General features: G+C 41.9%; 1 protein-coding gene across 1 annotated transcript; it reads left to right on the top strand.

The window, feature by feature from the left end:
* The first annotated feature begins 18,042 nt into the window (after positions 1-18,042).
* LOC140507345 (immunoglobulin superfamily member 1-like) lies at positions 18,043-22,742 on the top strand. Its single transcript, XM_072615457.1, is given in 6 exon segments — positions 18,043-18,076; positions 18,674-18,949; positions 20,092-20,391; positions 20,704-21,003; positions 21,704-22,003; positions 22,372-22,742. Coding segments are annotated over 6 exon segments (1,581 nt in total).
* Positions 22,743-27,466: the final 4,724 nt, after the last annotated feature.

The raw sequence follows: 27,466 nt of genomic DNA, 5'->3' as shown, positions 1-27,466 counted from the left end.
TATACTTGCATATCCTGTTTTCCAGTTGTATATAAAAACAGTGTTTAACATTTGTTAAAACTTTGAAGTACACATTCTCTCCCTTCCTCCTTCCTCATCCACCCTCATTGGGAATGCAAGTAATTTGTTATATGCTATGCATTTATAGTCATAGAAAACACCTTCATAAAATTCATGATGTGGAAGACTAGCTATATTTTCTCCATCCTAACTCATTGCCCACACATTTACCTACTTTCTCCTTTGACTCTGTCCCTCCTCAAAAATGTTTGCTTCTAATTATATCCTCCTCCCCTTTGTTCTTCCTTTTATCACTCCCTTATCTCCGTCCTCCTTACTTTCCTGTAGGGTAAGACAGATTTCTACGCACAACTAAGTGTGTATGTTATTCTCTCCTTAAGCAAAATCAGATGAGAGTAAGGATCACTCATTCCGTCTCAACACCCCTTCTTCCTCTCCAGTGTCAAACCTTTTACTTGTCTCTTTTATATGAGATAATATACCCTTTTCTACCTCTCTTTTTCTCCTTCTCCCAGTACATGCTTTTTGCCCCTTAATTTATTTGTAGATGCCATACCTTCATATTCATCTCAGCCTCCATCTACCCTAATCCTGAGAAGGTTCTCATGAGTTATAAATAGCATCTTTCCATATAGTAATATAAACACTTCAATTTCAATAAATCCCTCATGATTTCTCTTTCATGTTTACCTTTTCATGCTTCTCTTGATTCTTGTAGTTGAAAGTCAATTTTTCTATTTTGCTCTGGTCTTTTCACCAAGAATGCTTAAAATTCCTCTATTTCATTGAATATCCATTCATCCCCCCCACCTCCCTAAAGTATTATACTCAGTTTTTCCTGATAGGTGAATTCTTGGTTTTAATCTTATCTCCAGTGACCTCCAGGTTATCACATTCCAAGCCTTCCAATTCTTTAATGTGGAAGTCGCTAGATCTTGTATTATCTTGATAGTGACTCTATAATATTTCGATGGTTTCTTTCTGACTGATTGAAATACTTGCACCCAGGAACTCTAGAATTTGGCTACAATATTTCCATAAGGTTTGCTTTTGGGATCTCTTTGAGGAAGCAATTGGTGGATTCTTTCAATTTCTATTTTACCCTTTGGTTCTATAACATCAGGGCAGTTTTCCTTGATAACTTCTTGGAAGATGATGTCTAGGTTCTTTTTTTTATCATGGCTTTCATATAATTCAATAAATTTTACATAATCTCTCCTAGACTTATTTTACAGGTCTATTGTTTTTCAGATTAGATATTTCACATTATCTTTTATTTTTTTCATTCTTCTCTTTTTGTTTTATGATTTTTGATTTCTCATAATGTTATTAGCTTCCACTTGCTCCATTCTAATTTTTAAAGGAATTGTTTTCTTCAGTTAGCTTTTGGACCTCCTTTTCCATTTGGTGAATTCTGCTTTGTAAGCTATTATTCTCCCTATAAACTTTTTAGATCTCTTTTGCCATTTTTGTTAGTCAATTTTTTAAGGTGTTACAGTATTTTGGAGGTTTCCTTTTGCAAGCCGTTGACTCAATTTTCATGATTTTCTTGCATCACATATTTGTCTTCCGAATTTTTCCTCTATTTCTCTTACTTGCTTTTGAAAATTCCTTTTGAGGGGCGGAGCCAAGATGGCGGAGTAGAAAGACGCACATACACATAGCTCCGAACCCACAACCCACAGAACGGCTAGAGCGGACCAACTCACGGTGAATTCTGCACCCAGAGGCCACGGAATATTGGAGCGAGGGAGAGTTCTGTTCCAGAGAGACCTGCAAACCTCTCGCGGGGGGTCCTTCCCGCTGCGGACTGGGCGCTGGGACTGGGAGCTGAGTGCAGCCCTGCAGCGGGCCGCGACACCGTGAGGAAAAGATCCGAGTGGGCTACAGGGATGGGATATCCTGCGGCCACGCGGATCCCTCCGCCCACAGAGGGACCTGCAAACCTATTGCAAAAGATCCATCGTGTGCTGCAGATGCAGAGCCCAGCCCAGACCTACGGCAGCCATGGATCAGAGAGGTACAGATCCGAGCAGGCTTCAGGGACGGGATCTCCAGCGGCAGCACAAGCCCCTCCACCCACAGGTGACGGGGGTCGGTGAGAGAGTCTCTTTGGCGGGTCGAGAGGGGAGTGGGGGGAGTGGGGTGCCCCCATGGCTCGGGCCCCCCCGGGAGATAGAAGCTGAGAGGCGGCTGCAGACAGGGGCTCCCCAAGCTGGCGGGAGCCTGGATCCATTGTGGAAGGTCTGTACTTAAACCCCCTGAGGGAACTGAACCTGAGAGGCGGCCCTGCCCCAACTTGACCACCTGAACTTAATTCTCACACTGAATAGCAGCCCTGCCCCCACCAAAAGCCCTAAGGTGGGAAGCAGCATTTGAATCTCAGTCCCCAAACGCTGGCTGGGAGGACCAGGAGGCGAGGTGGGTGTGAGGAGAATATTCAGAGGTCAAGCCACTGGCTGAGGGGAATGCCCAGAAAAGGGAAAAGAAACAAAACTATTGAAGGCTACTTTCTTGGAGAAAAGACATTTCCTCCCTTCCTTTCTGATGAGGAAGAACAATGCTTACCATCAGGCACAGACACAGAAATCAAGGATTCTGTGTCCCAGCCCACCCAATGGGCTCAGACCATGGAAGAGCTCAAAAAGAATTTTGAAAATCAAGTTAGAGAGGTGGAGGAAAAACTGGGAAGAGAAATGAGAGGGATGAGGGAGAAGCATGAAAAGCAGATCAGCTCCCTGCTAAAGGAGAACCAAAAAAATGTTGAAGAAATTAACACCTTGAAAACTAGCCTAACTCAATTGGCAAAAGAGGTTCAAAAGGCCAATGAGGAGAAGAATTCATTCAAAAGCAGAATTAGCAAAATGGAAAAGGAGATTCAAAAGCTCACTGAAGAAAATAGTTCTTTCAAAACTGGAATGGCACAGATGGGCGCTAAGGACTTTATGAGAAAGACAGATATCACAGAACATAGCGAGAAGATTGGAAAAATGGAAGATAATGTGAAATATCTTATTGGAAAAACAACTGACCTGGAAAATAGAATCAGGAGAGACAATGTAAAATTTCTGGGACTACCTGAAAACCATGATCAAAAGAAGAGCCTAGACATCATCTTCCATGAAATTATCAAGGAAAACTGCCCTGAGATTCTAGAACCAGAGGGCAAAATAAATATTCAAGGAATCCACAGAACACCGCATGAAAGAGATCTAAAAAGAGAAACTCTTAGGAACATTGTGGCCAAATTCCAGAATTCCCAGGTGAAGGAGAAAATATTGCAAGCAGCTAGAAAGAAACAATTCAAGTATTGTGGAAATACAATCAGGATAACACAAGATCTAGCACCCTCTACATTGAGGGATCAAAGGGAATGGAATAGGATATTCCAGAAGTCAAAGGAACTAGAACTAAAACCAAGAATCACCTATCCAGCAAAACTGAGTATAATACTTCAGGAGAAAAAATGGTCTTTCAATGAAGTAGAGGATTTTCAAATTTTCTTGATGAAAAGACCAGAGCTGGAAAGAAAATTTGACTTTCAAACACAAGAATGAAGAAAACCGTGAAAAGGTGAACAGCAAAGAGAAGTCATAAGGGACTTACTAAAGTTGAACTGTTTACATTCCTACATGGAAAGACAATATTTGTAACTCTTGAAACATTTCAGTATCTGGGTACTGGGTGGGAGTACACACACACACATGCACACACGCACACATACATAGAGTCAGAGTGCACAGAGTGAATTGAAGAGGATGGGATCATATCTTAAAAAAAATGAAATCAAGCAGTGAGAGAGAAATATTGGGAGGAGAAAGGGAGAAGTTATATGGGGCAAATTATCTCTCATAAAAGAGGCAAGCAAAAGACTTATTAGTGGAGGGATAAAGAGGGGAGGCAAGACAAAAACATGAGGTCTACTCTCATCACATTCCACTAAAGGAAAGAATAAAATGCACACTCATTTTGATAAGAAAACCTATCTCACAATACAGGAGAGTGGGGGACAGGGGCACAAGCAGGGGGGGGGGGGAGGATGGAGGGGAGAGCATGGGGAGGAGAATGCAATCCGTGGTCGACACTCATGGGGAGGGAAAGGATCATAAGAGAATAGAAGTAATGGAGGACAGGATAGGATGGAGGGAAATACAGTTAGTCCTATACAACACAAGTAGTATGGAAATCATTTGCAAAACTACACAGATTTGGCCTATATTGAACTGCTTGTCTTCCAAGGGGAAGGGGTGGAGAGGGAGGGAGGTAAAGAAGTAGGAACTCAAAGTGTTAGGATCAAATGTAATGTTCTTACCACTGCGAAATAAGAAATACAGGTTAAGGGGTAAAGAAAGCTATCTGGCCCTACAGGATAAAAGAGAAGACGGGACAAGGGCAGGGAGGGAGGATAGAGGAGAGAGCAGATTGGTCACAGGGGCAATTAGAATGCTTGGGTTTGGGGGGGGAGGGGATAAAAGGGGAGAAAATTTGTAACCCAAAATTTTGTGAAAATAAATGTTAAAAGTTAAATTAAAAAAAAGAAGAAGTAGTCAGGGAATGGCCTCTTCAATGAGCAAAAGAAAAAATAACAAAGTTTTTGCACAAACAAACCCAATACAACCAATGTTAGGGGGAAGCAGAAAACTGCGAAAAATTTTTACAACTAGTAAAACAGAGAACTGAGTCAAATTTACAAGAATACAAGTCATTCCCCAATTGATAGATGGTCAAAGGATATGAGCAGGCAGTTTTCAGAGGAAGAAATTAAAGCTATCTATAGTCATATGAAAAAATGCTCTAAATCACTATTGATTAGAGAGATCCAAATCAAAATAACTCTGAGGTACCATATCACACCTATCAGATTGGCTAACATGACAAAACAGGAAGATGATAAATGCTGGAGATGTGGGAGAGATAGAACACCAATTCATTGTTGGTCAAGCTGTGAGCTGATCCAAACATTTGGAGAGCAATTTGGAACTATGCCCAAAGGGCTAAAATAAATGTGCACACACTTTGACTCAACAATAATGCTTCTAGGGCTGTATCCCAAAGAAATCATCAAAATGGGAAAAGGTCCCACATGTACAAGAATATTTGTAGCAGCTGTGTTTGTGGTGGCCAAGAACTGGAAACTGAGGTGATGCCCATCCACTGGGGAATGGCTGAACAAGTTGTGGTATATGAATGTAATGGAATACGATTGTGCCATGAACAGATGGACTTCAGAAGAGCCTGGAAAGACTTATATGAACTGATGCTGAGTGAAATGAGCAGAACCAGGAGAACATTATACACAGTAATAACCACAGTGTGTGAGGAATTTTTCTGGTAGACTTAGCCCTTCACAGCAATGCAAGAACCTAAAACATTCCCAAAGGACTCTTGAGGCAAAATGCCATCCACATCCAGAGAAAGAACTATGGAATTGGAATGCAGAATGAAGCAGAATATATTCTCTCATGTTATTTTTTTTGTTTGGGTTTTTCTCATGGTTTTTCCCATTCACTTTAATTCTTCTATGCAACATGACTAATGTGAAAATGTGTTTAATAAGAATGTATGTGTAGAACCCAGAAGAGACTGCATGCCATCTCAGGGAGGGAGGGGGAGAAAATTTAAGACTTATGGAAGTGAATGTTGAAAACTGAAAACAAATACATTAATTAATTTTTTAAAAGTAAAAAAAAAAAAAAGAAAATTCCTTTTGAGCTCTTCAATGGTCTGTGACCAATTCATATATTTTCGTGAAGCCTTTGGATGTAGGAGCATTGACTTTGTTGCCTTCTTCTGGTTGTGTGCTTTGATCTTCCTTGTCACCAAAGAAAGATTCTAGATTCTGATATTTTTTTGCTCTCTTTGTTCATTTTCCTAGCCAATTACTTGACTTTTTTAGTTGTTTGGTAAGGTAGGGATATGCTTTCATGGAGGATGGCAAATTGTGCCAAGCTTCAGGGATTTTGTGCAGCTTTTTGCACTCATGCTTCCAGGGAACTGAAAATACCCAGCATTTCCAAGATGATATGATCCAAGGAGAGATCTTTACTCTTGTGACCTGTGCTGTGGTCTGTGAGTCACCACATCTGCTCTTTTCTGTCTCAGAACTGTGAGGAGGAATCCTTTTCCACTGCTGCCCCAAGCTCCACCATGCCAGCACTTCGCCTGGCCCCAGGGCCACCACTCAGGCCTGGGACCCAGATCCAAGTATGGGCAAAGCAAGAGAATCTTTGTTCCATTCCAGCAAAGAGATCTCTATAATTTGTTTATGATCAACCGTTTGATCCCTCACTGTCTATAGATTGAGAGCTCCAGAAGCAGTCACTGCACCTGCAGCCACTGCTATAGTCACCACCCTGCGGTAGGGCTGCATGGTTTTCTTTCTCACTGAGGTTTGACAGACCTTTCCTACTGACCTTCTAAGTTGTCGTTGGAACTTGTGGTTTGAGAAGTCTTGAAATCACCACTGCTGTGAGTTACTTAGTTCACTGAGGCTTGTTCTCGCACTATCTGTGCCAGTGTGGCCCACACTGGACTATGTTCTTCTTTTCAACTAGTGCAATAGACCTTTTCTGTTGACCGTCCAGGTTGTCGTTGTCTGAGAATTTGTTTCAGTCTGCAGTTTTGTGGCTTCTGCTGCTATAGAATTTGTTTAGAGTCATTTATTAGAAGTATTTGCAAGAGTTTGGGGGAGAGCTCAAATGAACCCCTGCTTTTTCTCCACCATCTTGCCTCCACGTGCTCTCCTAAACTTTTTGTTAAACGATTTTGGAGTTGGACTACACCTTGCTCCCTTTCACTACTTCTACATTTTCTCTCCTATGATCACTCAGCAAGTCTCCTCCTCTGAAGTTCAAAATATCCAAATCTTTCAGCCTTTCCAAATGTGTTTGTCCTTATATACTACTTACCGAATTACCAAAACTAACGTTCTTCAAGAAGTTTAGTCCTGAGAAATGTCATCTCTTCCCCAGTGTTGCCCCTTTTAATGTCGAAGTGCACCATATATTTTAAAAATTCTTTCAAACACTCATTCCTGGTATCTTAATCCACTCAGTTTTCATGACTTGTTCCACTTCTTCTTCTCAGATATATAAAGACAGTCAGATGTATGATCTGGCTCTCATCTTCAGGTGTTCCATTTCTATGTTGTTGAACTCTCAAATGCCTTTATATGATGATCATCACTTATCATGTCATCTTCCACTCTACCTTATGGATTTTAAACTTGTCCTTTATCCTACTCATGCCCTCCATTCCAATAATCTTTCTCAGAGCATCCTCAACCCTATATTTGTAATACTATTTTTCCTCAATCATTGGTGAACCATTTCCTTTTTCACTATCCATTATTTTTGAATCTATAACCTTCTTGCCTTATCACTCATCATACTTTGCCTAACTAAAGCATGGATTACTCACACCATATGACCCTACTTCCATTAATGGGAAAATTAAAATAGAAGGAAGAAATTATGAAACTATGAAGATTGCCTTTTATCAGTACCAGCCAAAAGTGAAAACTTCTGCGAGGGAAGACAAAAAAGACAGTTTTGAGGTGCAGCCCTCACAGATTATACCATTAAAGTGAGGGGCATAGCAAGAGAGAAATACTAGAATTCATGAGAAAAGTTTAAAATGTCAGAGCTCTCAGAAGGAAGAAAATGGTAAAGTCAAAAACATTGATAATAAATGTGAAAAAGTATTGAAAAAATATTTGAAAGAAATGGGAAGATGATTTTCCTGATCACTGAAGTGAATCTAAACATTTTATTATATATTTCAAGCTAGAGAAAATTAAATTGACACTATGAGTCAGGGGACACTGGATTCCCAAGAGATCATGGATTCATAATTGAAGACTTTCACAAAGGTTTCTTTAAAGAAATAAGAAAGGATTTAAGTAGGTAGAAAAACATTTAGTGTTCAGGTCAGGGAGATGTCAACATAATAAAAATACGAATAGTATGAAAGGTAATTTATGTTTTAATACAATCACATCAAACATCAAAGGAATACTTTCCAGAAGTGAAAAACATTGGTAAGAAAGTGAGAAGAAACCTCCACTCCACTGCTCTACAGAGGAAAAATCTATCACCTGGTTACATTGCACGTATTTTCTACTACTCTACTACTTACTACATCTGTACATAAACTACTGTAGTACTGCGTACACTTGTTACTCTTTCTCCCATTTTTTTTTTCATTTAGAATACAGTTAGTTTTATGTCAAGAGGATCTGGGCAGAAGAAATATCAGGGACTTACAGGTAGAAATTCCAAGAAAATTAAAACTGTAAGATGTTAATGAAAGTTTATTTTAAATACACAGATCCCTATGATGCCTTCAGTCTTTTATTACCCAGGCTAAATATAAACATTTTTCCAGCCTATGCTCATATGGAATAGTCTTCCAGTCCCTAACATTGAATATGTCTTAAATTCACTGGGAGACACCTTTATCATCTGTAAACTAAGGAACTGGACTAGATCACTACTGAGCTCCTTTCTATCAAGAGATCTATGATGCTAGGATTCAGTCAGATTTTCCTAGGACTGGATGTTCTCCAGTCTATTCATGTTCCTCTAACAGGATCACATGTCCCATTAGATACAACTCTCTGAATGTGGTCTGACTTGGACATTCCATAATAGCACAGTCACTGTCCAAGTTCTCAACATGACATCTCTTCATGCAGGTGAGAATCTCAGAAGTGCTTGGGGTTGCTGTTTCACCACATTGTTTACACCTAACACTTTCTATTCAATAAAACTACCAGATCACTAGATGAAAAACTGAAGGTGGTATTTCTACTATAGTGGTAGATATGTATATAAAAGTCTCTCTCTCTCTCTTTTTTTAAATTTTATGGAGAACTCACACAGGGCAAGCATTCACATGATCTGCAGAAGAAGCAAAACGAGGAAGTACTCAAAGTCTTTTTTAAGAATTTTGGAATTGATTGCACAACATGGGAGACAGTGGCACAGAGCTTGTCAGCATGGTGTACACACATCACAGAAGGTGTGGTGCTCTATGACCAAAGCAGAATTGAAAGAACTGCAAGATGAACACATTTAGACTATCCACCCCAAATATTCACTGGGGCAATTTGTGCCTGACCAGTGATAGACAATGCTGAGCTCATAGTGATCTGATCAGTCACATTCAGACACATAGAAACTTGACTTTATCATATTGATGTCATTTTCATCCTCTTCAAGAATGAAGGCAAACTACCAGTGAAGATCTGTGCGTGTGTGTGTGTGTGTACACACGTGTGCATATGCTACTGGGTATGTATATTTATACACACACACACACTTCAACAATAAACAATATAGAAAAACAGAATTGCTGCCACTGTTGTTTATATCTTTATTACACCCCCCAATCATCTCCTCACAGGCTTTTGGTATTCATTGAAGACATTACTCACATGTTATCTTGAACCTAATGTTGGTACTGATTCCCATGCTGCTAGTGCCTTCCCTCTCCCATGAACTTGTATCAATCCATATGTACATATTTATTTTATATTGTTGCTGTATATATTCATTCCGTACAAACATCCACCTGTGCACATGCTGTCTCACCTGAAAGAACCAAAACTCTCTGAGAAACTTTTTGACTCTGAATGTTCAGCAGTTATCTTAAAGCCAGGCAGTACTGGAGGCTAAACAAAGATTCATAATTGATTTTACATAGGACAGGACTAGTGACCATCTCAGCTGGCATCACACACTTGTACTGAACTCCCTTTTCCATTCAAAATGAATGATATTTATTCAATTTCACTTTTTTTTCTGAAGTGAAAGGACGAGTACCTACTCCTCAGAGCCTCCACTCACGATTCTGAGCCATGGTGTACCCAGGTCAAAGCTGTCTCTCTGACCACCACACTCTCTTCTATCAGGTTCATCTATCTGAACTTAATTCCTTCCTGTTTCCCATCCCACCCTACTGTACTCTGCCTTTGTGCCTCCTGGATGCATTTTTTTGCCATTAGTAATCTCCTGTTCAGAAAAGGACTCCACCTGCTATCTCAATATTTCAGGGTAACATGTATACTTTTGTCCTCATCAATATAGTGTCATCTCCATTTCAGACAGTTATATTTATGTTGTCTTTGCCTTCCAGCACCTACTACTGCACAAACCATACAGCAGAAGCTTAATAAATGGTAATTGAGTCTGATTTGGATCTTGTGTAGGTGGGTAGCTGCCTGCTTCAGGGGGCTCTGTGAGAGGAAATACTGAGTGATGATGTGCAAGGCAGAACAGGACTGGCAGCTGTGGCCATGATGGCCTCCTGAGACTTCTTGGTAGAGGGACAAATTTATGGGGAGGTATTTGCCTAACCAAACAGTCATCAGAGCAACCAACACCATTGCTGGCCATTCCTAGACTGAAGGTGCTGCTGTTGTAGGGTCCTAAAGGGGAGGCAGCAAGTGAGGCTTTTAATGCATCTCCTAGAATGCATCACATCCCTACAGCACCTGGTGTCATATTCATCACTTCAACTCATTTGGAGTCAGGAGAACTGGAGATCAAATCCTGCCTTAGATTCTTTTTAGCTATGAGAACCTGAGCAAGTGACTTAACCTTTTCTTCCTCCATTTTTCATCAATAAAATGGGGATAATATAGAATGTACCCCCCCCCCACATAGCTCTGAGAATGAAAGGAGGAAAAAACTGTAAAATAATTTGAAAGCCTGAAAGTCCAAATAACAGAAACCATTACTGTTGATGATGGTCTCATTAATCTCAAGAGAAAGGAAAATGAGACTGTGCCAGAAACGTTACCAAACATACACCATGTGCTCAATAACCAGATAAACATGAGTGTAAGGCAAGGTCTTCTACGGACATGGCATTAGACCTTTGTGTCCAATCTTAATCTTTTCAGGATTAAGTTTCTATGGTGTATCCCAGGGATTGCCAGGCAAGTCGAAAAATTTCAGCCGTGATCTCATCATCAGTGGTGGTAATCAGTACTAGATACCCATTAGATGTCTTTGTCCACTGCCTTAACTAAACTTAAGACACAATGACACCCTGAGGTAAGCGACCATTCTTCCTCATTAATCAGTATAGGAGCAGAAATTGTGGGGCCTGGTTTTGGGGGAGGTAACAGGGCTGGCCACCACATCCTGGAGCAGCTTCTAATCTGTCTACATTTTCCCACTGCACAGTTGAGGCTGGGTAGCCCAGGACAGAGCTGAAGATCCAACATGAGCCTCACTATTGCTTTCTTGATGTCCACTGGTGAGTGTCCTGGGTCAGGCCTGGGGAAGGAAGCATATTGTGGTAAGGCTCTTGATTTGCTCACTGAAGGACAAGGAAGGAACCTAAGGAAGAAACAGAACCACTTGGGCCAGAGCAGGAGCCCAGGCTCAGCTCAAAGGACTCTTCCTTCATGTTCTGGCCAAAGTAGAAGTAGAAGTACACGATCTTTGCTGAGAGCTAGGGATAGGTCAGTATGGGCTGGAGTGGAGGCATCTCTGACCTGAGCTTCTCTTACAGGTCTGTGTCTAGACTGGGTGGTGAGGGCACAGATTGGTGAGTCCTGCCCTTTACATCCTATTGTTCTCTTTCCCTTCCTTGTACCCAATTAATCCAGACATGTATATCCCTGATGGGAAAGGAGCCAGTCCTGAGGAATGAAATGGGATGTGGTGGGGGTGGGGGGAAATCAAATACCTGCCTCCATAGGTCCTCCTTGAATGATGCTGGGCAAGCCCCTTCCATCTATGAACCTCACTTTTCCCTTCCATGACATGAAGCTCATGGGTTGAATTATCCAATAATCAAATAATTATCCAATTAAATGACACATTCATTCTCAAATTCTTGTGATCTCTGAGTACTGCAGTGCTAAAGGCCTTCCTAATCCACTCAGCCTCCAGCCACTGTTTGCTCTAGAGCCAGGTGTGCTCCGCGCATAACAAAGAAGGGGATATGTTGGGATTGGAAGCTCAATTCCGTGTGGACGGTCTCGGGCGGGTAAAAGTGGGACTTCCAAATCTTAGAGTCTTACGAGGCCCTCCATGAACAGCGGGGATTCGAGAAGGTCAGACTGAGCTAGCTCGGCTAGCTCGGGTATTTCCGCCTTTCCCCGGGAGATACGTGATGGGTGGAGTCTCCCTGCCCTCGAGATTGTCCCGGATTGGAGCACACCTAGTTACCTAACAGCACGGTATTGAGATGCAAACTGTGCGGCTGAAGGTTGAGTAGGATTGAGGAAGGCTGAAAGCGCTCTTAGCACGTAAGGAGCCAAGAGGACAGTAGGCTCCGCTTCTCTCCTCTCCTCTCTCCCCTCCCCCTCTCTCCCCGCTTGTACTTCTACTTCCAATCCCTTAAGCTTAGCCTCCTTAGGAAATCTCCCCCTCTTCCTCCTAAGTAAGACCTCCCTGCACTTGTAACTAGACCCTGAAATAAAGCTCAACCCTTGTTTGACTCTGGAACGTCCTTTCTCTCATACGTTTATCCGGTTTGCCCAACCGAAAACCTCGGAGGTGAGGTAAGAAAGACTCGGGTAGCCCAATACAGGCCTCTAGGCCTGGCACCGCAGCATTGCTTTCTTCCCTAAACCTTTGGGGTAAGGATCTGCTTTCATGGAGGAGGGCAAATTCTGCCAACTTGCAGGGATTTTGTGCAGCTATTTTCACTCAAGTTTCTAGGGAAGTGAAAATTTCCAGTTTTCCCAAGGTGATATGATCGAAGGAAAGGTCTTTACACTTCTTCCTTGTGCTCTGGTCTGTGCATCAGCACATCTACTCTTTTCCACCTAAGAACTGTGAGAAGGAATTCTTTTTCACTGCTGCCCCAAGCTTCACCATGCCAGCACGTCGCCTGGCCCCAGGGCCACCACCTAGGCCTGGGACTCAGATGGAAGGATGGGCAAAGCAAGACAATCTTTCTTCCATGTCACCAAAGAGATCTCTACAATTTGTTTATGATCAGCCATTTGATTTCCCTCTGTCTATAGGTTGAGAGCTCCAGAAGCAATCACTGCACCTGCAGTCACTGCTGCAGCCACCACCTTGGGGCTACAGTGACATGTTTATCATTTTTCACCGAGGTTTGACAGATCTTTCCTACTGACTTTCTAAGTTTTTTAGTGGAACTTGTGGTTTGAGAAGTCTGCAAATCATCACTGCTGTGAGTTATTTAGTCCCCTGAGGCTTGTTCTGGCACTATCTGTGCCAGTGTGGCCCACATTGGACTATGTTCTTCTATTCAACTAGTGCAATAGACCTTTCCTGTTGTCCTTCCAGGTTGTCTGGGGCTGAAAATTTGCTTCAGTCTGTCGTTCTGTGGCTTCTGCTGCCATAGAATTAGTTTTGAGTCATTTTTTAGAAGTATTTGAAAGAGATTGGTGGAGAGCTCAAATGAACCTCTGTTTTTTCTCCACCATCTTGCCTCCACTTGCTTCCCTCAATTTTTTGTTAAAAGTTTAGGGAGTTGGACTATACCTTGCTCTCTTTCACTACTTCTACATTTTCTTGAACATCATCACTCAGCAAGTCTTTTCCTCTGAAATTCAAAGTATCCAAATCTTTTACCCTTTCCAAACGTGTTTGTCCTTATATACTACTTACCAAATTACCAAAACTAACTTGCCTCAGGAAGTTTTGTCCTGAGAGAGATCATCTCTTTCCCCTTGTTTCCCCTCTTCATTTGGAAGTGCACCATATATTTTAAAATTCTTTCAAACACTCATTCCAGGTATCTTAATTCACTCAATTTTCATGACTTATTCCACTTCTCCATCTCAGATACATAAAGACAGTCATAACTGTGATCTGACTCTCACCTTCAATTGTTCCATTTCTATGTTGTTGAACTCTCAAATGCCTTCATATGATGATCATCATTTATCATGCCATCTTCCACTCTACCCTAAGGATTTTAAACTTGTCCTTTATCCTACTCATGCCCTCCATTCTAACAATCTTTCTCAGGCCATCCTCACCCCTATATTGGTAATACTATTTTCCCTGAATCATTAGTAAACCATTTCTTTTTTTACTATCCATTATTCTTGAATCCCTAAACTTCTTGTCTTATCAATTATCACACTTGGCCTAACTGAAGTATGGATTACTCATACCATATGATCCCACTTCCCTGAATGGGAAACTTAAAAGAAAAGGAAGAAATGATGAAACTATGAAGATTGCCCTTTATCAGTACCAGAGAAAAGTGAAAACTTCTGCATGGGAAGACAAAAAAGACAGTTTTGAGGTGCAGCCCTCACAGGTTATACCATTAAACGGGAAGGGCATAGCAAGAGAGCAATACGAGAATTTATGGGAAAAGTTTAAAATGTCACAGCACTCAAAAGGAAGAAAATGGGGAAGTCAAAAACCTTGATAATAAATCTGAAAAAATTATTGAAAAAACATTTGAAAGTAAAAGGAAGATGATTTTCTTGATCACTGAAGTGAATTCAAACATTTTATTATATATTTCAAGGTAGAGGAAATTAAATTGACACTATGAGTCAGGGGACACTGTATTCCCAACACAGCATGGATTTACAGTTGAAGACTTACACAAAGGGTTCTTTAAAGAAATAGGGAAGTATTTAAGTAGGTAGAAAAATATTTAGTGTTCAGGTCAGAGAGATTTCAACATAATAAAAATATGAATAGTATGAAAGTTAATTTCTATTTTAATACAGTCAGATCAAACATCAAAGAAATACTTTCCAGAAGTGAATAAAATGGTAAGAAAATGAGAAGAAACCTCCATTCCACTCCTCTGCAGAGGACAGATTTAAGACCTTGTTACATTGCACATATTGTCTACTACTCTACTACTTGGTACATCTGTACATTAACTACTGTAGTATTGGCTTCACTTGCTACTTTTTTTTCCTCTTTTTCTTTTTTTCATTTAAAAATATAGTTAGTTTTATGTGAAGATGATGTGGGCAGAAGAAATACCATAGACTTACAGCAAGAAATTCCTAGAAACTTGAAACTATAAGATGTTAATGAAAATCTATTTTAAATACTAAGATCCCTATGATGCCTTCAGCCTTTTATTATCCAGGCTAAATATAAACAATTTTTAGCCTATCCTCATATGGAATAGTCTTCTAGTTTCTAATATTGAATATGTCTTAAATTCACTGGGACACACCTTCATCATCTGTAAACTGAGGAATTGGACTAGATCACCACTGAGCTCCCTTCTATCAGGAGATCCATGATGTTAGGATTAAGTCAGATTGTCTTTGCACTCGATGTTCTCCTGGCCATGTTCCTCTGACAGGATCACATGCCCCATTGGACACAATTCTCTGAATGTGGTCTGACTTGGACAATCCACAATAGCACAGTCACAGTCCAAGTTCCCAACATGACTTCTCTAAATGCAGGTGATAATCTCAGAAGTGTTTGGGGTTGCTGTTTCACCACATTGTTTACATCTGACACTTTCCATTCACTAAAACCATCTGATCATTAGGTGAAAAACTGAAGGTTATATTTCCACTATAGTAGTAGATATGTATATTAAATTCTCTCTCTCTCTCTCTCTCTCTCTCTCTCTCTCTCTCTCTCTCTCTCTCTCTCTCTCTCTCTCTCTCTTTTAGTTTTACGGAGAACACACACAGGGCAAGTGTTCACATGATCTTCAGAAGAAACGATACGAGGAAGTGCTCAAAGTCTTTCTTAAGAATTTTGGAATTGATTGTGTAACATGGGAGACAGTGGCACATGACTTGTCAGTATGGTGTACCCAAATCGCAGAAGGTACGGTGCTCTATGACCAAGGCAGAATTGAAAGCACTCAAGTGAAATGCAGGAGGAGCACCTATTGAGTATCCGCCTCAAATATTCACTCGGGTTATTTGTGCCTGACCTGTGATAGACAATGCTGAGCTCATATTGATCTGATCAGCTACATTCAGACACAGTGAAACTTGATTTTAACATATTTATGTCATTTTGGTCCTCTTCAAGAATGAAGGCAAACTACCAATGAAGATCTGTGTGTGTATGTGTGTGTGTTTGGGTGTGTGCGCATATACACGTGTGTGAGTGCTCCTGGGTATGTATATTTAAATACATATATATATATATAGCCTACAACAATAAACAATTCAGAAACACAGAATTGCTTTGACTATTGGTTATATCTTTTTTACACCCTCCCCCCAATCATTTCCTCACAGGCTCTTGGTATTCATTTAAGACACTACCCACATGTTATCTTCAACCTAATATTAGAACTGATTCCCATACTGCTAGTGCCTTCCCTCTCCCATGAATATGTATCAATCCATATGCACATATTTATTTTATATGGACACTGCACGTATTCATTCTGTACAAACATTCACCTTTGCACATGCTGTCTCACTTGAAAGAACCAAAACACTCTGAGAAACTTTTTGACTTTGAATGCTCAGCAGTTGTCTTAAAGCCAGGCAACACTGGAGGCTAAACAAAGATTCATAATTGATTTTACATAGGACAGGACCAGTGACCATCTCAGCTGGTATCACACACTTGTGCTCAACTCCCTTTTCTATTCAAAGTGAATGATTTACTCAATCTCCCTATCTTTTCCTGAAATGAAAGGAAGATTACCTGCTCTTCACAACCTCCACTCATGATTCTGAGCCATGGTGTACCCAGGTCAAGGCTATCTCTCTTAACACCAGACTCTCTTCTATCAGATTCATCCATTTCAACTTAATTCCCTCCTTTTTCCCAGCCCACACTACTGTGCTCTGCCTTTGTGCCAACTGGATGCATTTTTCTGCCATTAATAATCTTCTGTTCAAAAAAGGACTCTGCTTCCTACCTCAGTCTTTGAGGTTAACATATATACTTTTGTCCTCATCAATAGAGTGTCGGCTCCATTTCAGACAATTCTATTTATTTTGTCTTTGCATTCCAGCACCTACTACTGCACAAACCATTGAGCAGAAGCTTAATAAATGGTAAATGAGTCTGATTTGCATCTTGTTTAGGTGGGAAACTACCTGCTTCAGGGGGCTCTGTGAGAGGAAATACCATGATGTGCAAGGCAGCCCACAACTGGCAACTGTGGCCATGATGACCTCCTAAGACTACTTGGTCGAGGGACAGATTTATGGGGAGGGGCGTTGCCTAACCAAACAGTCCTCAGAGCAACCAACACCATTGCTGGCCATTCCTAGACTGAAGGTGCTGCTGTTGTAAGGTCCTAAAGGAGAGGCAGCAAGTAAGGTTTTTAAATACCTATGGGTCAGTTTCACCCAGAATGTATCACAATCCTATAGCACTTGGTGGCACATTCATCACTTCAACTGATTTGGAGTCAGAAAAACTGAAGATAAAAATCATTCCTTAGACTCTTTTCAACTGTGAGAATGTGAGCAAGTAACTTATCCTTTTCTTCCTCCATTTTTCATCAATAAAATGGGGATAATATAGAATGTATCCCCCAACATAGCTTTGATAATGAAAGGAGAAAAAAACTGTAAAATAATTTGAAAGCCTGAAAGTGCTAGATAAGTGATAACCGTTGTTGATGATGATGATCTCATTAATCTCCAGAGAACAGAACCTGAGACTGCCCCAGAAATGTTATCACACATGGACCCTGTTCTCAATAACCAGCTGAAGACGAGGTTTAGGCAAGGTCTTCTGAGGCCATGGAGTTAGCCCGTTGTGTCCAATCTTAATCTTTTCAGGATAAGATTCATATGGGGTACCCTAGGCATTGTCAGGCAAGTCGAAAAATTTTGGGCCTGATCTCATCATCAGTGGTGGTCATCAATACTTGATACCCATTAGAGGTCTGTATCCATTGCCTTAACTAAACTTAAGACACACTGATACCCTGAGCTAAACGACCATTGTCACTCATTAATCAGTACAAGAGCAGAAATTGTGGGGCCTGGTTTTGGGGGAGGCAACAGGGCTGACTACCACATCCTGGGGCAGCCTCTAATATGTCTTCATTTTCCCCTCTGCACAGTTGAGGCTGGGCAGCCCAGGACAAAGCTGAAGACCCACCATGGGCCTCACCATTGCTTTCATGATGTTCACTGGTGAGTGTACAGTGTTAGGCCTGGGGAGGGAAGGACATTTTGATAAGGCTCTTGGTTTGCTAACTGAAGAACACATAGGGAACCTAAGGAAGAGACAGAATCACTTGGACCAGAGAAGGAGCCCAGTCTCTGCTCAAAGGGCTCTTTCTTCATATTCAAAGTACAATTAGAGGTTAAGGGTCTTTGGTGAGAGCTGAGGGCAGGACAGTGTGGGCTGGAGTGGAGGCATCTCTGACCTGAGCTTCTCTTACAGGTCTATGTCTAGACTGGGTGGTGAGGGCACAGATCGGTGAGTCCTGCCCCCTACATCCTACTGTTCTCTTTCCCTTCCTTGTATCCAATTAATCGAGACATATATATATATATATATATATATATATATATATATATATATATATATATATATATATATATATATATATATATATATATATATATATATATATATATATATATATATAGGACGATCACAGAGGGAAATGGGGGACATTGAAGTGAATCAATAGGGTGACTCAGAGTGGAGCTTCAAAATCTACTGGTGAAGGAGACATGGGAATTACAGAAAGCACTAGGAATCTGAATTCTGTTTCCTATCAGACACCCTTCCAAGACCTACCCTCTGGGCTGCACCAAGTTATGTGGTCCCCGGAAAATCAGATGTGACCCTCTAATGCCAGGGCCACCTGGGGAGTGACGGATTCCAGCTCTGGAAGGACAGAGACCTCAGAGAAGAGAGAAATGCCTCCTTGAAGCAGGCAGATTTCATCCTAAGAAATGTGGATCCCTTAAGAGATGCAAGAAACTACAGCTGCAGCTCTGGGCAGGGGCTCCTGTGGTCAGAGCTCAGTGAAACCCTGGCCCTGGTGGTGACAGGTGAGGGGGTGCTAGTCTACAACCATCTCTTGGGGGAAAGAGTCCAGTCCTGAAAGAGGAGCCCAGATCCTTCTCTGGAGAGTCACCTACATGAGGGACAAACCTTCAGGTTTGACTCCTTGCCTCCCCTTTATATCCTCATTTCTCTGGACCCTGGGAACCCCTGGCCCTAACTGTAACATGAAAGGGGATGCTGGTCTGCAACCATCCCTGATGGGAAAGGAACAGGTCCTGAGGAAGGAAAAGGGATGTGGTGGGGGGAAATCAAATACCTCCCTCCATAGGTCCTCCTTGGGTGACGCTGGGCAAGCCCTTTCCCTATATATACCTCACTTTTCCCTTCATGAAGCTCATGGGTTGAATTATCCAATAATCAAATAATTATCCAATTAAATGACACATTCATTCTCAAACTCCTGTGATCTCTGAGTACAGTAGGGTTGGTTTTTTCCCTATACTTTTGGGGCTTCCCCATCACTGAGCAGGAGTTACCTGATAGGTGGGTGGTGAATGAGAGCTAGAAAAACAGATAAACATTTAATCTTTCACAGAAGTGCCCAGAGGCAGCCCACATCCTCTTCTGCCAGTCCATGTCCACCTAGGGAGACAAACAATTCTGCCAGCCCAGCTCTGGTTTCAATGAGGCGTGGGCTAGATTGGCAGGCCAGGTGCTTGTCACCACATGGCAATTTAGAGCAGTGGGTAGGGCCCTGGGCCCAATTGGAGTGTCTGTCTAATCCCCCAAACCTAAGGTTTAACATAGGAAAGAGTTTTTCAAACATCAGAGTTTAAAACCAAGATCTGAAATTGCAGTTTGCATTAGGATCCTGCTTTGGTCCAGTTAGTTCAGTCTATAGGAACAGACCTGGCCTCTTTAGAAGAGGAGAAAAGAGGTCAGGTGGGGAGGGTGACTTCATCTGTCCTCCCATCAATCTGTTCTTTCAGAATTTTTGTGAGACTAGAACATCTGGGGCCCAGGAACAAGTAATTGTGCCATGAATAGGTCTAGTGGGAATTGACAAAGGGGTCTGGACAGGGACCCTCAGCCAACCCTCCCCATCCTCAGCTCTGGTTCAGGGAATGATTTGTGGGGATTGGGAGGAGAGATTGGTCGCTCACTTTCTTCTTTCCCCCTTTCACAGGAAAACTCCCCAGACCCCACATTTCAGCTTTGTCTGGCTCCACAATATCCCCAGGGACAACATTCACCTTCAGGTGTAACATATCAGAAGGGACAGCAAATCAAGATTACAGGTTTGCCCTTCTAGAGGCAAAGAGCCTGGAGCCCTTGCAGCTACAGAGCCCTGGAAGGAGCTGGGTTGATTTCTCACTTTTGTCTGTGAGACCTGAGGACACCGGGAGTTACAGCTGTATTTACTACAGGAAGACAGCCCCCTATGTGGGGTCAGATCTCAGCAAGGCCCTGGAGCTGACTGTGTCTGGTGACTGGAGATGGAAACCCCTCAAATACCCATATATATCTGACACATAGGAGCCCACAGAGTTTTGGAGACATCACAAAATCCAGGGAATTCTGAAGGGATGGTTTGGGGGAGGCGAGAAGAGACCCTGAAACACTGTTCTGTCCTACATGGACTCAACTTTGGGCCCCAGGATAATGGGGTATTCACACTTCAAGATAAGAAAGTAAGAACTGAAGTAAACATGCTATTTTCCCTCTCACTGAAGGGATAGGGAAGGAGGCCTTTAATCACCTTCTAAATCTGACATTTGATATTTCCCTTTACCCTCAGGAAAACTCCCCAGGCCCACATTGTGGCCACAACCTGGACTTTTGGTGGCCCCAGGGGACAATATCACTCTCTGGTGCTCAAGGCCTAAGCTGTCTTCCCATGAAGAAGTAACTTTCACTCTGAGGAAGGTTGGAACCCAAAAACTTTTACAGCAGCAGATCTCAGCACATCTGTGGACAAGCTTCTCCCTCCCATCTGTGCAACCTGAGGACCATGGGAGCTACAGCTGTACTTACAGGGAACAGAAGGAACCTGGTAGAGAATTAGAGCCCAGTGAGGCCCTGCAGCTGATAGTGCCAGGTGAGGGATGGGGGTGGGGGGATGTGGGCCCCAGATTAACTCTGAGGATCCCTCTGCTCTCTGCTCAGAGAGGGAACTCAAAGAGAAAAGGCCTGGAGTCTACACAGCCAACTCTGCCCTGGGGCCTGCCAGGTTTCAGAGTCCCTGCAAGACATGAGGCATTTTTCTTGTGATCTAGAATCTGGGGAAGAAAGATCTTGGTGAGCACTGATCTGAGGCTTAGGAGAAAAGTTACAGAGACCCAGAGCTGAAGGAGGCCTTGGAAATGAACAAATATGACTCAGAGAGAGGGAAGGACTTGTCCAATGTTACACAGCAAATGAGTGACTGAGCTGAGAAATGAACGTGAGCTTTCCCAGTTTAGGACGATGATCTGAGCTCTGTTTGAAGCTGAGCCCTGGGTCTGTCTGTGACAGCCAAGATGAAAAATGAAGGGTCATGACCTTCCCGCTTGTGAGTCATCACATGCCTCAGTCCATAGGTTGGGTGACCTTCCTCAAATGTGAAAGTTCCCTAGATACTAAGCAATCTGCAGCTAGAAATATATGAATGATCTTCTGTTCAAGCCCCCCATTTACAGAGGAGAAAACTGAGGATTGGACAGGGTCAATGACTGCGCCAAGGTTACATAGGGACTGAGGTGCAGAGCATGCCTTGACCCAGGTGTGCTGACTTCTACCCCGTGTTCTCCCTCTCACAGGATCTCTCACCAAGCCTTCCCCCTCAGTTCTGCCAGGCCTTGTAGTGAAGCCTGGGATGCATGTGACTCTCCAGTGCCGAAAGCCCCCTCACACATCCCTTTGGAGGGTAACATTCACTCTGCTGAGGATGGGGACTTCTCAGCCCTTGAAGAGCCAGAGCCCAGCCAGGAGATTGGCTATCTTCCCCCTCCTCTCTGTGAGTGCCCAGGATGCTGGCAACTACAGCTGTGTCTACCAGGAAAGGACAGCTCCATACAAGGTGTCTCAGCCCAGTGAGGTCCTAGAGATCTGGGTGATAGGTGAGCTTTCTTTCAGATTTCCAGAGAGTGAAATAAAAAATTGGAAGTGTCCAAGCTTAAGAGGTATCCCAGGAAGTCTCAAAAGGCACGTTGATCAGAAGGCTATTTTGAGCATCACAAAGTAGAGGTTTGTATAAGAGCTGCTGCTGTCTATGGAAGGGTAAAGCAAAGTGGAAGAATGGGCCAGCTTACGTGCTACTCCAACCTCTAGAGACAAGGATGGAAGGAGGAAAAAACCTTTCTGTTCCTAGCAGCCCAAGGGAACATGTGAGGCTTAGTAACCACCCCTCTCCGTGGAAGCTTTTTCTTCCCCCATTTAAACTGTGGATATTACCCTAAGACCCTCTGATCTTTACTTGTATTTCCAGATGCACTTTCCAAGCCTTCCCTCTCAGCCTGGCCTGGCCCTGAGGTGGCTTCAGGGTCTGATGTGACCTTCTTCTGCTGGGGGCCCTCAAGAGGTACTAGGCTTGTTCTGTACATGGAGGAAGATGAGAAAAACCTGTTAAGCATGAATACCACTCAGCATGGAGCCCTGTACTTCCTGAATCATGTGACCCCCAAGGACTCTGGCAATTACAGTTGCACATACCAACTCAACATCAATGGAAGTCTCTGGACACAACACAGTAATTCTCTGAAGCTCATAGTGACAGGTGAGACAAAGAAGACCACAGGGGCACTGAAGGTAGTCAATCGCCACTCTCTACCTCTGCTCCTACAAGGAAATGAATCCTAGTTATTGGTTCTGGCCAATAGATATACTATAAGAGAAAACAGAGACTGACACTTTGCTCAATTTCAAGACTTTACAGACCAAGGATGTGACATGGGCCATAAGGCTTCCCCGTCTTGTACTTCCTGGTGACCCACACATCTTTATCCTGATTTCTGAGTTTCTCATTCCAAGGGATAAGGCCTCTCTGAGCAGGGATTGTGTTTAACTTTTGGATGCTGATAGTGTTGTGGTGCTGTGGAGGGGGATAAGAAGGGAAAAAACAGGGACAATTTCAGGGGCAAAGATGCCTTACAACAGTGATTTATGAAGACTCTTCTCTCTTCCTCCACCACAGGTTCAGAGTTCAGTAACACCCTCACCATCATCCGTGTCTGTGTTTCCTTCCTCCTGCTCGTCCTCTGCTTTCACTTGCTGGCAGTCTTCTGCCAAGGATCAATCCCTGTGGGTGAGTGTGGCAAAGACATAGTGAAACCCCTCAGTGTCTAAAGGAATAAAGAAGTGTGTCAGGACTGGGAACTTTGTTACCTCATCTGAGACTTCCCTGACCTTACTTATTCCCTTCCCATGTCTCTCTTGCCAGGGTCTTTAGAAGTTGAGAGCCCAAGGAGGTAAGGAAACCCATCCCCTCTTCCCATGCTGCCTTGTTCCTTCCTCCCCAGGCAACCTACTGCATAGGAAATAGGCCTTGGTGGGGAGAGTATACTCATAGAGCCTCCCATCACGAACATATTGCCTAAGTCCTACCTCTTACCTTTCTCTACTAACAGATGCTTCTGCTTCCCTTGTCTTCCTTGGAGCACCAGCCTTCCACATCACCTTGAGATCTCCAGAGGAGGCCTATGTAAGTTATCTGGGCAGAAGCGGGGATGATCCCGGTGCAGGGAGAAAGCAGGTACAGGAATGGCTGCAGAGAGACCAAGGGAATCACAGGTGACTTAGTTCCATCCTCTCCTTCCCCTGGACAAGTCTGTTTCATCCTTGACCCTAACTTTTTCTGATAGACTTTACACCAAGGGCTGAACCACTTCTTAGTCACTTACCTGTTCTTTCTTCTCCTGCCCAATAACATACATCTGAAGGGGGCTTCCCTGAAATTATTGTTTTTTTTTTAATAACTGTATTTCAATATCATCGATTTTCCTTTAAACCTATAGAATTCATTTCATATGAAAAGATATTCATAGCTTTCACCAGACAAGCTGTCAAATTTTCACAACACACCAATAGATTAAAGACTCCTGTTCCAAAATCACTGACTGTTCCCCTTACTTTCTATTTCCCCTCAGGTCCCCTTGGCTGAAGACCCACAGAGAGTGACCTACACTCAGGTGAATATAAGAAATTTGAATAAGAGGAAAGCCAATCCCAAGGAGACAACCCCAGAGTCGATCCTTTATGCCATTTTGGCCTTGCAGTAGTGATTTCGGCAATTTTCCTAGAAAAATTCTGTCCTTCTCTTCTTCTATCTCCTCTCCTCTTTTTCACCCTCATCTCATCTGCTCTCTAATAATGTGCCACAGGTTCCCAACACTCTGGAACTAGGGATAGCCACTGGGGTCTAGATTTGGGCATTGATATACAATGATGGGACAAACACACACATGCACTGTAAAAGGAGAGTGTCTCAGAGGGGAAGTCAATACCAGCCCTGGGGACCAGGAAGGACCTTCTTCACTAGCTGGGATTGGAGCTGGGTTTTAAAGGAAATCAGGCAAACTAAGGAAGGAAGGATTCAAAACCACTTGTAAAGGACAGCCACCAGAGAGGCATGGAGTTAGTAGACTATTGTGTGCAAGGAAAAAAACATAGCTTATAGCGTGATTAGAAGGAAATCATGTGCAAGAAGACTGGAAAAGGAATCAGTCACTAAGTCTTATCCACTCACTGGCATCCTCCTTTGATCCCTCATTCTCATCTGATATATTCAGTCTCATATCAAGTCTCATGTTTTCCATCATGATTCCATCTCATACATGCACCCTTCTCTCCAAATACCTTACGACTTCCCTGGGACTCACCTCACATCTACATTATTGTAATCACCTCCTGGTGTATCATCCTACCACCAGTCTCTCCCACTCCAATCCACCATCCAATCAGCCATCAAATTGATGTTTCTAAGGTGCAAGTGTGACTACACCAGCCCTGTAGTTAATAATCTCCATTTGCCCCCTATCAGTTCTAGGATTAAAAATAAAATCCTATGTCATTTAAAATTCCTTTGTTTTGACTGTATCTTCCCCAGGACCTTTCAAGTTGTTTTACACTTAATGTACTCTCACAGAATTTTGGTAGCTAGACAATCAAAATCCCCAATAAAGGCCATGAAATTCATCTGGGCATTCGCATGGTAAACCCTCTTGTATTCCACTCATATTTTTATTGTCAGTATCTTCAAAAATACTCATGCAGAGCAAGGGTTTTATAGTTTATTGTAGACTTGTTTTGGGAACAAACTTTTTCAGACCAGGACCAGACAGTTCATGAAAACAGGTTTGAGATCTGAAGGAACTATTACATATGCTCTAGTCTGATCATGAGGGTCTGATCAGATTAAGGAGCTTGGAAGTCTTTTGCAAATTGAGTGAAAGATTAGACACTCATACAAAAGCAGGACTCTTTTAGAGTAGAGACTAGATGGAGAAGTCAGGGAGGGAACAAGGAATGATGGGGCACAGACAAAAACAGAACTTCCAAGTCCAACTCAGTTCTTGTAAACAAATGGGCAGATTGCTGAGAATCATCTGACATCCCTTTCAATATCTGCTGCCTATATCCATTTCTATACTTTCCTACTGGGTACTATGTGGTTGCCTTTGTGCTTTTGCCTGTTTGTTTGTTTGTTTGTCTTATTATGGCTTCAAGGCAAGGAGCTTTGCACTTTTGAATTATTTTAAATTTAAGATGAACAAAATCCCAAGCATTTCTTCATGTCCAATGAAACATAGAAGCAGATAGCATATGAGTCTCTGAATTTATGTTTCATACATACACATACACACACATAATTGCACTCACATACACACATAACTTCCATGTGTTGCTTTCAAAACCATCGTGTTTCATCTTCTATTCTGAACTGTTTTTTTTTTTCAAATATGGAAATGCTTCCTTTTTTTGACTTTCCTTTTGTTAACCCTAACCAGGGTAGAAAAGAAATTCTCAATTATTTTTAAAAAGGAAAATATCCTTATGAAAAATAAAGAGAATTAAGTAAAATTAATCCAAATGGTGTTCCTAGCAAAAATATGTTTCTGCACTCTGGGTGTATTACTTTCAGTCAAGATTTGGATACCATGCTTCATCAGAAGTCCTCTAGAGGAGTAGATAGTGTTTGCATTTTTCAGAATTCTTAAACCTCTTAAAGATTTCTCCCCTTTCACTATTATTGTCCTTGTGTAAATTATGCTCAGTTCCTATTACCCAAGGTTCTCTTAAATCATGTCATTTTCACTTTCACATGGTGCAATGCTACTCCTTCATTTTCATTTCCTGCTGGTGCATCCATTCCTCTATTGTCTAGAGGGCAAGCAGGAATACTCACTTGGGTGTTCTTTTCTTTTTCCCCTTTGTCATTCCTTCTTCAAGATTACTAAAGGTAGATTTACTAACAAATATTCCCTTCTTACTATTATCTTTGCCCTTAACCATTCCACCCCAATTCCTGCTCATTTCCTCATTGAGTTTGATATATTTCTACACCAAATTAATTATGAATGTGTTTATTTAACTTTTCTCCATACATTTTATATAAAAGTGAGGTTCATCTGCCATTGAAGTTCTTAAGCTCCTGAAGGGGAACTTCCTTCTTTCTTCTTTGTTGTATGGCAGCAAAGACAGATTCAAGATGGCAGAGTGAGAGGCAGCAGCTTTGCCTCAGCTCCTCCAAGCCTCCTTCACAATGACCAAGAAAATTTGTCAAACTAAATTCTGAGAAGCAAAACCAAAAAAAAGTCACAGTGAGTTAGTTTTGTTTTGTACAGGAGGCATGAAATGTTAGCACTTCCGCATCATACAGCCCCTTACAATGTATTCATGTAAATTGGCCTTTCCAGTACTCGTTGGATTTTTTTTTCTACTCAACTGTTACTTTATTGCTCTTGTTAATCTGTCAGAAACACTTGAAAATTCTATGTTATTGCTCCTTTATAGGCATATGCTCAACTTTACAATGTAAGTAACTCTGAGTTTTGAGGTCATACTTTTTGAATATTTTATCCCCAAATCTACACTCATTTAGAGGTAAAGCTCCAAAGTCTTTTGTGATCCTGAAAATAATTCCTTGCTATTTGAAATTCCCCTTTCAAAGGTTTGTGAGACTATTGTTCTTTATTGTGAGAGATCAGGAATTTGGGGTATGGAATTCCTCTGATTTTCTTTTGGGGATCTTTTTCAGAAATGGTTGGTGTATTCTTTTGAATTTAATTTTGCCCTCTGGTTCTAGTAGAAGTGGATCATTTTTGTGATTTCTTGACACAACGGGTACCGGGGAATTTTTTGGTCATGGATTTCAAGAAGTCCAGAGATTTTTAAAGTGGTTCTTCTTGAACTTTTGTCCACATACATTCTTTTCCACATCAAATATTCTATTTCTTTGTCAGTTGTCTTTATTTAAAATTTCTTCCTATCTCATTGAATTATTGATTTCTATTCTATATATTTCAGCATAATATTTTTAGGAAATCCAAATTCTCTTCTGATCCTTCACTTATAGTAGTTAAAGA

Source organism: Notamacropus eugenii, chromosome 5 (genome assembly GCF_028372415.1).
Source record: "Notamacropus eugenii isolate mMacEug1 chromosome 5, mMacEug1.pri_v2, whole genome shotgun sequence".
NCBI lineage: Eukaryota > Metazoa > Chordata > Mammalia > Diprotodontia > Macropodidae > Notamacropus > Notamacropus eugenii.
This window is presented reverse-complemented; position numbering and strand designations above follow the sequence as displayed.